Source organism: Anabrus simplex, chromosome 6 (genome assembly GCF_040414725.1).
Source record: "Anabrus simplex isolate iqAnaSimp1 chromosome 6, ASM4041472v1, whole genome shotgun sequence".
NCBI classification, from domain to species: domain Eukaryota; kingdom Metazoa; phylum Arthropoda; class Insecta; order Orthoptera; family Tettigoniidae; genus Anabrus; species Anabrus simplex.
The window spans coordinates 14,463,971-14,477,139 of record NC_090270.1 but is presented as its reverse complement, the minus strand read 5'-3'; the positions used below and the strand labels follow the sequence as shown (position 1 = coordinate 14,477,139).

At 39.9% G+C, this 13,169-nt stretch overlaps 1 protein-coding gene across 3 annotated transcripts in view; it reads right to left on the bottom strand.

Annotated features, from left to right (window-relative positions):
• Positions 1–13,169, bottom strand: part of Mkk4 (MAP kinase kinase 4) — a 384,371-nt gene that overhangs the window by 196,687 nt on the left and 174,515 nt on the right. For all 3 annotated transcript variants that reach the window (XM_068228034.1, XM_067148946.2, XM_067148945.2), the window contains exons 5-6: positions 7,897–8,010; positions 7,700–7,819 (exon numbers count right to left, since the gene is read on the bottom strand). In XM_068228034.1, coding sequence (XP_068084135.1) covers positions 7,700–7,819; positions 7,897–8,010 — 234 coding nt within the window. The remainder of the gene's footprint in view (positions 1–7,699; positions 7,820–7,896; positions 8,011–13,169) is intronic.

Below are 13,169 nucleotides of genomic sequence, written 5' to 3'. Positions count from 1 at the left end.
TGAGAAGACATGATTTACTGGAAAAGACCTTAATGTTGGGGAAGACTGATGGTAAAAGGAGAAGAGGGCAACAACAGATGCGATGGTTGATGGCGTCAAGGAAGTCATGGATCTCAATTCGGAAGTCTTCAGGAAATACGACAGGACAGAAGGAAATGGCGCACTTTGGTCTATGGGGTCATGGAGAGTCGGAATAGACTAAACGACTAACAACAAAGTTAAATCATAATAATAAAAAATTTAACGGAATGCAATCTGGAGAATTTCAGCTAACAATTCAAAGGAAGACCATAAAATTACTGCAGAGTCATATACCGGCAGTTTCAAATCATTGAATATTTTATGGTACTGAATAAATAGCACTCATTTTACCAAAGATCTCTAGATATATTAAGGTAATCTGAGATATCTAGGTACAAATAAATTTCAAACATGTCAATAATAATAATAATAATAATAATAATAATAATAATAATAATAATAATAATGCTATTTGCTTTACGTCCCACTAACTACTTTTTACGGTCTTCGGAGACGCCGAGGTGCCCGCAGGAGTTCTTTTACGTGCCAGTAAATCTACCGACACGGGGCTGTCGTATTTGAGCACCTTCAAATACCACCGGACTGAGCCAGGATCGAACCTGCCAAGTTGGGGTTAGAAGGTCAGCGCCTTAACCGTCTGAACCACTCAGCCCGGTAATAATAATAATAATAATAATAATAATAATAATAATAATAATAATAATAATAATAATAATAATAATAATAATAATAATAATAATAATAATAATAATAATAATAATAATAATAATAATAATAATAATAATAATAATAATAATAATAATAATAATAATAATAATAATAATAATAATAATAATAATAATAATAATAATAATAATAATAATAATAATAATAATAATAATAATAATAATAATAATAATAATAATAATAATAATAATAATAATAATAATAATAATAATAATAATAATAATAATAATAATAATAATAATAATAATAATAATAATAATAATAATAATAATAATAATAATAATAATAATAATAATAATAATAATAATAATAATAATAATAATAATAATAATAATAATAATAATAATAATAATAATAATAATAATAATAATAATAATAATAATAATAATAATAATAATAATAATAATAATAATAATAGCAAACACTCGTAATCGAGTAGGTTTGTCTTCCAGGCAGGATGCCTCTTCATCTATGTGTTCGGAGGTGACTATACAGTCCAATGCGGGAGTTACACAATTTGCCACAGTGATGACAGGTAGTCCCAGGTGGAGCAGTCATGTTATTTCTATGTCTCCTCAGCACTTCTTTTTCTTTCCTACGTTGCCTCTTGTCATTCGCTGTACGTCGGCGGTTTTCTTAAAAAGTAATGTGCCATAATGGACTAGTGATCTCCAGGTTGAACGGTCAAGGGCTAAGTTCTCCCAGTTATCAACACCAATGTTACATCTCTTCAAGTTAGCCTTGCTTACATCTTTAAATCGCTTCCTCTGACCGCCTACACAGCGTTTACCTACTGATAGCTCAGAGTAAAACACTTGTTTGGGAATGTGATTATTGGGCATGCGAACTACGTGGCCTGTCCATCGTAGCTGGCGTCTTGAAACCATGAATTCTACACTGGTGGTGTGTGCCTCTTCAAGAACGCTGATATCTGTGCGCCTGTCTTGCCAAGTTTTTTGCAGTATTCTCCTCAAGCAATGTTGTTGATACTGTTCCAGCTTCTTAAGGTGTCGAATGTAGCATGTCCAGGATTCAGATCCGTAGAGTAAGGTTGGAACTACAACAGAATTTTACACAAGAATCTTTGTTGTCATATTAACATCATGATTGTCAAAAACTCGAGATCGTAACTTAGCAAAGGATGCTCCTGCACGGTTAATTCTGTGTTGGATTTCTGAATCTATATTTGCGCTTGATGAGAGGGTGCTGCCAAGGTATGGGACGGTGTTTACAACTTGAAGGCTCACTCCATCAATTGTGACATTGATATCACTTTGACCTTCCCCAGGGGCTCGGTATAGGATCTGTGTTTTGCTGGTATTCAGTTTGAGTGCGATCTTGTTGTACGCAGCAGAAAAAGCATTCAGGATTATCACAAGCTCTTCTTGTGTCTGAGCTACGACAGCATTATCATCAGCGTACTGTAACTCAACTAATGCTGCAGACGATGTCCGAGTTCCTGCCTTTAAATGGTTCAAATTACAAAGTTTACCATCCATCCTGTAAGTTATATGAATTCCTGGAGGAAGATCATCCCTGATAAGTTCCATGACAGCGGCAACATACAAGGAAAACAAAGTGGGGGCTATCACACAGCCTTACACCAGTATTGATATGGAATGGCTCTCCAATAGAGCCGTTCCCAATGACAGCTGCCATCATATCAGTGTAGAGCAATTTCAAGATGGCAATAAATTTCTGCAGAAAGCCATATAGAGCTAAAATTTTCCACAAAGCTTCTCGGTTCACAGAGTCAAATGCCTTTGTAAGATCAATAAAGGCAATATAAAGAGGTCTATTTTGTTCCCTACATTTTTCCTGGAGTTGACGAGCTGTGAATATCATATCTGTGGTTCCTCTGGAAGGCCTGAAGCCACACTGACTCTCTGGAAGTATTTCCTCCACCAGGGGTACAATACGATTTGCCAAAGCTTTCCCAGCCACAACAGTAAGGATATTCCCTGATAGTTATTGCAGTTTGTTTGATCCCCTTTGTTAAATATGGGAACTACCAGACTGTCTGTGAAATCAGGAGGCATTTCTTCTGTGCTCCAAATTTTGACAATCAGTTCATGTATGTGTCTTATTAGTTCCTCACCTCCTTCTTTGAGAGCTTGCACTGGTATACCATCAGGACCAGAGGCTTTGTGACGCTTTGCTTGATTGACAGCATGCTTAACTTCATCTAGTGTTGGTGGGGAGTCAAGTTCTTCATTGATGGGAGCTTGTTTTAATATATCATACACCTGTTCATCAATAATCAAATCCTCGTTCAAGAGGTCTTCTAAATGCTCTTTGCACCTATTCATGATGGAGTACTGATCTTTTAAAAGTGTACTCTTATCGCTGGACCAAAGAGGATTCCTCCCAAAGGTGGTGGGACCATAAACTGCTTTTGTCGCTTGGAAGAACTGTTGTATATTCCAACTCTTTTGCCTTTGCTGTCCACCATGCATTCGTGAGCTCACGGGTTTTTCTTTGGACATTTGCTTTGGCAATACTTACGGCTTGTTTCTTAGAGTGGGAGTTCATGTCCCTTCGCCATGCTTGCCAGGCTTTTCTCTTCTCTGAGATCAATGCTTCAATTTCTTCATTTTCATCAAACCAGTCCTGATGTTTTCTGGTCTTATTCCTACTGTTTCTTTGCAAGCATCTTGAATAGTGGTCTTCAGACTCTCCCAGTGTTGCGTTACATCAGGTTGATATTCCTTCGGCAAAGTCCAATGAAGGGGCTCTCTGTATCTTGAAGTAATTTCTGTATTGCCAAACTTCTCAGTGTCAAAAGTATGTCTGAAGCTCTTCTGTTGTTTCCTCCTCTGGGTGGACAGTGACAAATCACTCATCTAATAAGTTGGTGATCTGTCCAACACTCATCAGCTCCCGTCATTGCTTTGGTGATGAGAACATCGCGTAGATCTTGCTTGCGGACGATTACATTGTCAACGAGGTGCCAGTGTTTCGATCTAGGCTGCTGCCATGATGTTTTTAAGCGATCCCTTTGGCGAAAGATGGTGTTGGTGATTATCAACCCATGCTCAGCACATTTTGAGAGGAGTCTAATACCATTGGAGATTTCACTGCTAACTCCCTCCTTGCCAATGACACCATTCCATACTTTATGGTCCTTTCCCACTCTGGCATTAAAATCACCAAGCAATATGATTTTATGTAGGCGATTGATGTTTGATAGGATGTCATCCAGATCTGAATAGAATGTTTCTTTGATGTCATCATCATAGTCTAATGTGGGGGCATATGCGCAAATTACTGTGGCATGCTGATCTCCATTTAATCGAAGTCTTAATGTCATGATGCGTTCATTACGCCCAGTTGGAAGCTCCTGCAGGTCTCTGAGAAGCTTATTCTTAATAGCAAAGCCTACTCCATGTGTTCGGTGTTTACTGATAGGTTTACCCTTCCAGAAGAAAGTGTATCCTGCTCCGTTTTCATTCAACTGACCTTCTTCAGCAAGACGGGTCTCCTGGTGTGCTGCTACGTCGATATTGTATCTTCGTAACTCTCTACCCACAAGGGCTGTTCTCCTTTCGGGTCTCTCATTTGAAGGGTCATCATTAAGTGTTCTTACGTTCCATGTAGCAAAATATAATTTCTTTCTTGTTCGACCGCATTGAGGTGATACCATTGGACGCGGTTCTCCAATCGGTACTAGAAGTGGCTGACTATGTTTAGGGCACCTTTTCTAGCCCCTTCCCCATGTGAGGTGAGCAGAGTGGACCCTAAATAGGACTGTTCAGTCGTAGATGCAGCAACCGAATTGCTCTACAGCCACAATCCTAAGCAAGACGACCGATCACACATCTACCGCCTACGTGCCAAGTAATCACTAGGGGCTTCCAGACATCACAATCCTGCCCCCATCGCAACTTCCTGATTGCTGCAGGACTTTTGGAAGAGTCAATCTGTTGTTGGAAGACTGCTGTGCGTGAGATTCTTTTAAAGTGAGTGTGTTGCTGCACTTCAACAAACGCACTGTACTTTATGACTTATGAACTGTTTTCAATGGCAAGACGATTGAAGGGTTCCTAGTCACTGCAGACTTCGTCCGCCATTCCAACCGAGGAGGGACTTACTGTCCTTACGCCTGGTCTGCCGTTGAGGACTTTCTATGCCGTTGACCAAATATGGTTCATCTGCCTTAAGGGAAAGTTTTCCACCCCAAGGGCAAGAGAGTGCCCTGAACTTGATGAATTTATGTGTCATTTCCTACACAAAGGCTTCATCAAACCTACTAAGGGAGAGCTCATGCGCCCGTAGCCGTTGGTTCTCCCCTAGTTTGCCAGGTTTGGTACTGGCCGCCTGACCCTCGGCCAGACAGTCGCAGGTAGTACCGTCTACTGTCACATACGGTAGCAGGCTGATCCTGACCTGACACATAAATAATAATAATAATAATAATAATAATAATAATAATAATAATAATAATAATAATAATAATAATAATAATAATACACTAATGTCACAGGAAGCATTAAGCCTGAAATACAGGGTGTTTAAAAATGAATATTTGGGTTTTAAGGCTCTGTAGTATTTATTAAATTGAACTTACATTTGTAAATAATACATCAAGTGAAAGAGCAACTCTTAACAGTTTGTCCTACAAGTTTGCAATGTGAGCACCATTCATCACAGGGCACATATCGAGTTGATGGCCGAGTTTGTCCCTCGCCTCACTCAGCATATCTGGAGTAATTGTTGTAACAGCTGCTTCAATCCTGTTTCTTAAATCAGTTAGGTCAGCTGGCAGGGGAGGTACAAACACACGATCCTTGATGAATCGCCAAAGGTAAAAATTGCATGTCATCTAATCGGGTGAACGTGGAGGCCACGCAAAACAAGCTGTCATCTGGCCCCTTGTGGCCAATCCAGCAGTTGGGTACAATGTTCTTTAAGCAATCACGAACTGCGTTATGCTCCATCTTGCTGCCAAGTAAAGTTCTATGGTTCTGCTTCTTGTAATTGAGGAAAGAGTCCTTGTTCATGCACATCAAGATAAAAAACAATTTGTTAATGCAGATTATGATAAGACACCCCCGTTACAGTTGCTTCAGCATACGATAAGCTTTCCGCCGGCATATGGCACAAAAAACGTTCAATTTAAGGGAGTCACGTTGCAAGTGTACCATCTTGTGGGGATTTGCTGATCCCCAGTGTTCACATGTCCACCTAGGTGAAATGTCAATTCATTACTGAACACGACAAGATACAGAAAATCATCATGTATCCTTTGCAAAGTTGACAGGTAAATCGTAGTCTGTATGCCTTAGAACTTGTACCAACTGTAAACGATAAGGACGTAGTCACCGGAGCTAGCCTCTCTCACTCATACAACACGTGCTCTCTTCCCTTTGCAAAGACAGCCAGATGTTATCACTTAATACGGAACGCATGTTGCACTATAACTACAAATTCAGTCCCTGCAAACTGTAAAACACAAAGTCGCCATCTTTGCTAATCGACACAGGAACGAACACTGTTTGAGTTGCTTTTTCATTTGATGCAATTGTAAGTTCGAAGTACTACAGAGCCTTAAAACCCTGAAACACCCTGTACAATACAGAGCAGTGTTATGGTATCATGTTTTGGTCAACATAAGTTGTGTGTCATAGCTAATAACGTTCAGCTCTCAGGTAAAGTCTCGTCTCAATCAGGAAGAAACGCATTTCATTTTTTTGGACATTTAATCAGGACACCAGAGAACAGGATCATCAGGAGAATAATAGAAAAATTATGGAATAGTAAGTGCAACATTAAGTGGATTACAGAAATCAAGGAAGATATGTACTACAAATTACAGTGGAAGACCTAAGAAACAAAACCGACAAAATCAAGAAACTCTCAAACAAACCAGACTGCAAATCAGAATCAACAAACAGACAATAGGAAGGGTGATTTCCGATGAAGAAGGATAAGATCAGAGAGAATGAAGAAGTACTGGGCTGACAGGAAACTAAAAAATTATTTTTATCAAGTTGGCTAGAGCGGTCCAATGAAGCCCATAAAATGTAAATAATAAATACATAAATAAAGTCTTGTCTGACACTCGTGAAGTAAAATTGGCAGTAGCACTATCCGTGAGTGGAAATAAACAAACATTTCACACAGAGGATAAGTTACCAGTTTCTTTAATTTACCATCATCACTTGTTTCTTCCTTTCCATTACTTATATTAACTCATTGAGTTCCTTTTCTCGTTCCATGCTCATCCTTTACTGCCATTATTCACCATCTCTTCTCTCTTCCCATGTTTGTTCTGTTTTCCACATTAAGAGTGTTGATAACGATCCTGTCTCCTCCTCTCATTGTGTTAGCATGCCTGGTGGCCATGGTTCAAGTCCGATCAGAATGTTGGCCGACAGGGTAGGAGAGATGGTGGTATACAATTTCAATGCCAAACATCTCCACAGTGTTCCCATGGAATGAGGGTACATGACGCTGTTGACGATGATATGTCCGCTGGATGGAGACGTCAAGTTGTGAGCACTCCTTTGTGTTATTAGACAGGAGTAGGCTATGTACCCACACTGTCATCGTCCCACACCCAGACATCAAACAGAAAGACTTGAACCTCGGACTCCCAGCACTTGCAGTCATTAGCTAAATAAATGTCTTTATGATTATTCCATTACATCTTGGGAAAATTTGTTGTTCAGCCTGACAGGGTAACCAGAAGGTTTTTTTATCAACTATCATATTGGACACGGACCTTCCAACAGGAAAATGAAATAACCCCTAACTTCCTTAAGAAACTTCGAAGTTCTGAAAAGTACATTCATGTAAATTATTGAAAATATGCAACTGAACTGACCATGAGAAGGGGAGCCTTGTTTAGCATCCATGATGCACAAAAAAATATATTTTATTTTCAAAATGGAAAACACATAACTTCTGTACATATGCCAAGTGTTCTTACCTCTTTGAAGAGAGCTCCATAAAACTGGACGATGAAAGGGCACTCGTTCGACCTCATTACAACTTCCAAATCCATCAGAAGTTGTTTCTGCTCTTTCTCGTCCACTGTTGAACGGATTCTCTGCATAAAGCACAGTGATAATAATTACCCAGCTAAAGGGAACACAACAAGTTCAATAAGAGTCAGCTAAGGCCTACCTTGACAGCCATGACAGTGTTACTCCGTCTGTGTACCATCTTGTTGACTGTGCCAAATGCACCCCGGCCTATCTCACCCAGGTCCTGAAGGTCATCCGATGTGAAGTCGTATATCTAAAGCAGAAAATAAAATTGCATTTTGTGATCAGAAACAAGTGCTAACCATAATGTAATACGTACTTACAACTATCAAACCAATAATTATTGGACATAATCAGCACCAGAACTGAAGAGGGATTCTTTAATAGGCCACTACATCTAATGGCATAAGTGCCTTGTATTAAATACCGTATTTATGCAAATAATCCCCACATCAAAATGTTAGAAAGGATCATTTTGAAAAAACGAAACAAACTAAAATTCCTTCCTTGGAAAGATTAACAAAGGCATAAACAAACATTTCATATCACCCCGCAAGGTCCACGTGGTGTTTATGCATATATGAACATAAATAAAATAAAGATACAGCTGATTATATCTTCATAATCTGTTCGAAGACGCTGCAAGACGATAGTTTTTCTTTGAAAACTACAGCCATAATGAACATAAAGTCATGAAAGCCATCCACGACTAGCTTTGAATCCCGTAACACTTAGCTCTTTTGCAATCAATAGGGTTTTAAAGTGGGCACATTTCATTTCAAAGTTTTAAGTTGGCACATTTGTTTCCCACAAGTCCCACCCCTCGTCCACGGCATGGGAGATGGGCAACGTCATCAAACAGGGAATAGCCTGCGGGGGTGAAGTACAGTACAGTGGGAACTGTGTGGGCCCCAAGACCACTACGGTAGCTATGAAGACCCTATAGGAATCCTGAAAAAGATGGCGGCTAACAGGGCTCTGGTGAAGTCATGACAGGCCTAGCAAGACGGTGATGGATATTAACTCCCTTTCAAGGAAACAAGGAACGATAATCAAGACGGATGTAACAGACGACGATCCTAGCAAGGAACAGGATTACGAATTGGCACAATGAATATACAAACATTGACCGGAAAAGTAGAACAGGTTGTAGATATGATGGAAAGAAGAAAACTGGATGTACTAGGGCTGGCAGAGACTAAGTGGAGGGGTGAGGGTAGGAGAGAGCTGCGGAATGTATTTTGGTTGTACTGGATAGGAAATGATGAGGGAAAGCGAAATGGAGTAGGAGTGGTAGTAAGGAATGGATTGAAAGAGGAAGTGAAAGGGATAAGTGACAAGTTGATAAAAGTCAAAATAACAGTCAAAAGAAAAACCTGGGAAATTGTACAAATGTATGCTCCACAAGCAGGATGCATGCAACAAGATAAAGATGACTTTGAGGAAGAATTGGAGAGACAATTGAATGGACAAAATAAAGTGGTAATGGGGGACTTGAATGCCCATGTAGGCATGGAAAGGAAGGGTTATGAGAACGTGCTTGGAGCGGAAGGATGGGGAAATAGGAATAAGGAAAAAGACTACTGGATTTGTGCAAAAGAAATGGGACGATAGTCGGGAACTCCTGGTTCAAAAAAAAAGAAAGCCATAAGATAACATGGTACAGCAGTGACTGGTCTAGGAAATACATTGTAGATTATATGATCTACGACTGGGAAATGAAGAGGAATGTTATAGATGCAAGGGTAATACCTTCAGAGGCCCTAGATAGTGACCACAGACTACTGGTAATGAAACTGAGAACAATGATAGAAAGGAAGAGAACAGAGAAACAAGAAAGATGTATCAAAATATAGAAACTGAAGGAAAAGGAAACCAAGGAAGAATACCAGGAAAAAATAAGATTGAACGTACCAACAGATGATACAAAAACAGTAGAGGAGGAATGGGAAAGGTTCAAGAGGACACTAGTAAAATCTGCAGAGGAAGTTTGTGGGAGAACTAGTGTCAGAAACTGATGCAAGGAGACCCCATGGTGCAACGACAGAGTCAAAGCGGCAGTTAGGGAGAGGAATAAAGCTTTCAGAGTGTGGTTTCAACAGAGGACAACGGAGACAAGACAAGAATGTAAGACGAGAAAGGAAGAAGCTGAAAGGGTTGCAACAGAGGAAAAGAAAAAATGGATGAAAATGCGGACAAACATGATGGAAGAGGATAGCGAAGGAAATAAAAAGTACTGTATGGAATGGTCAAGAGTAAGAGGAAAGGCAAGAGAGATGATGTTATAATGATAGACAAAAATAGAAATGAAGTACAGGAAATGGAGAAACTCAAAGGAATGTGGAAGAAGTATTTTAAAGATTTACTAAAACACAGAAGGATGCACTGAGGAGGAAAGTAGATGCAGGGAGGAAGTAAGAAATATGGAAGAAAAAAAAAGACTTAACATGGGCAGAAGTGGAGCTAGCATTGGACAAGATGAAAGAAGGGGAAGTCCTAGGGTTAGATGAAGTGAGTATTGAGATGGTGAAGGCAGCAGGAGAGGTAGGGAAACAGTGGCTTTATCATGTGTTGAAAGTAGTATGGAAGGAAAGGAAGACCCCTGAAGATGGGAAGAAGGGGGTAATCATACCCATTTTCAAGAAAGGGAATAGAAAAGAGTTTAAGAACTATAGGGGAGTCACATTGATATGCCACTGTTCAAAGGTGTTTGAGAAGATTCTGGAGAATAGAATCAGAAAGAGGGCGGAAGAAAAGTTAAGAGAAGAGCAGTATGGTTTCAGATCAGGAAGGTCCACAGTAGACATTATATTCGCAATAAGGCAACTACAAGAGCGTCATTATGAATGGAGTAAGGATCTTGTGATTGCCTTCATGGACTTTGAGAAAGCTTCTGATTTTGTATGTAGAAACAAGGTATAGGAAGCCTTACAGAGAAAAGGTGTCGAGAACAGACCGTAGAAAGGGTGAAGGAGATGTACAATGGGAGTGTCAGTTGTGTGAAAATAGGAGAGCGAAGGGCTGGTTTGAACAAAAACGTGGATTAAAACAAGGAAGTGCTCTGTCTCCTTTGCTCTTCGTAGTAACAATGGACGAAATAATGACAAAAGTGGCAAGGAAAAATGGGGAAGGAAAAATGAAAGTGATGATGTTTGCAGATGACCTGTTAGTCTGGGGAGAAAAGGAAGAGGATATCCAGGAACAGTTAGATGCTTGGGCAGATGAGGTGGAACAATATGGAATGAAATTTAATGCCCAAAAGAGCGAGATAGTGATCACAACTAGGAAGAAGGAGAGACCAACGAGAGGGATAATGCTTACAGGGGAACAGCTTAGGAAGGTAGAGAGTTTCAAGTACTTAGGAAGTATCATAGAGGAAAGTGGAAGAAATGATAAGGAAATAATCGAGCGTGGAAGACAAGCAGGAGCATTCCTGAAAAGTGCCAGAAGCCTGGTTCGGAGCAAGGATGTCCCACAGAGAAGCAAAAGGGTGATATACAGGATGTAGTATATACCTATTCTGACGTATGCAGCTGAGACTTGGGTAACAAGGCAAAGAGCCGTGAATAGAATACAGGCAAGTGAAATTAAATTTCTGAGAAGCAGGATAGGAGTGACAAGATGGGATAAGATGAGAAATGAGAAGGTTCGAGATGTAGTAAAAGAAGGGCCACTACAGAATAAGATAGAGGCATCTTGACTTAGATGGTATGGACACATGAAGAGAATGACAGAGGAAAGAATACTGAGGAGGATGCCCGAAATGGAGGTAACAGGTAAACAGCCAAGAGGAAGACCAAGAGACAGGTGGATAAAAGGAGTGGAAGAGTGTGTACAGAGAAGAGGAGAGGACTAGGGAGAAGTGGTGGGAAGACAAGAGGAGATGGAGAGGCTTATGTTCCAAGCAGACCCAGCCAACAGCTGGAAACTGCAGATGATGATGATGACGACGACGATGATTATGATGATGATGATGATTAAGTTGGCATATTTCACTCATAAGGGCACATCCAAATTGTCTCTTTTCTTCGATATACACACATAATCTTGCTTCAATCTCAGGAAACTTTGCTCTCTGTCCAGAAATGCCTGGCGATTACTACTAGTTTGCTGAAGCAGTAATTTATTTTTTTGCCAGTCACAAATACAGCTCTCATCCACGTCATACTTTTTTCCTGCTGCTCAATTTGCAATTTCTTCTGCGTCTTCTATAACTTGCAGCTTTTCTTTGGCCATGAATGACCTATAGCGTGTACCTTAAGTTGCCATCTTGAACATGCGATTCATTTCAAATGACGCACACGGAAGAATGACACAACAGCCCACACAGAGTTGCTAACTGTGTTTAGATGGATCTTATAAATCCACAGTTTTTCTCCAAATCCCATGAGAATTTCAAACTAGTATATTTATTGGAAAAGGGGCATGGTTTAACAAACACAAATGACACGACGATCATACAACAAACAAAATAGGCATATTCCACCATTTCCAGACACTTTTGACATTCTGGAGGGTAAGGACCGGCTGTCTTCACCAGTCGACAGGTCACCAAGAGCAGGACCATACAGTATGCTTCTGACAGACACAGCAGCTCCCCTGCCGCAGCAAGGGAGATAGACGAGTACTCCAGAAAGACTCCAAAATAAGAAATAAAGCCATGATGCGTCCTTATGCAGACTTTATTTTCATTAGCATTTAAATATGAAGTCTTGCTTACTAATACATATTTAGGGTTGTCAGTATAAAATCGTATTTAATAGCAATTTTATTCTGGCTAGATTCCAGCTAGAACCTGCCAGAAAACACATTAGCTACTGTAGCTGATTTTCACAGATCTAGCAGGAAAACCGCTGAACTGGCAGCACTGGGCCCAAGCACAACTACATATGTTTCCCATCATAGCAACCCTATTAAGATTCGTATATATTCGTAATAATTTGTTCATTTAATTCCTTTCAGTTGCCAGGCATTTGTTACCTCCTCACTAGTGGCGAACTAATGCCAATATCGAAAACTAGGCAAACTGGGAGCGTTGCCAAACTTGATGCAAATAAAACCTGCACCCCAATTTCTAATATGCGGGGATTATTTGTATAAATACAATATTATGCCCCACAAATATTACTGCATTAGTTAAAGCTAGTTACTGGAGTCCTCTCATCCTCAACAAGGTGGTGGTGGTGGTGGTGGTGATTACTGTTTAAAAAGAAAGGACAACTAGGCAACCATCCTCTATATACTGTAACACTAATCAGGGAGAAAAACTGGAAAGGACCCGCAAATTCAAAAAATGAAGATATCGGCCAAGGGCCACGAAGGGCGTGAAAATGAAAGACTCCCTAGCCCTCGCAAATGTAATAGCGTCGGGGTCAGAAAAGAACAAGAGTTGACCAAGAGAGGTCAGGTAGG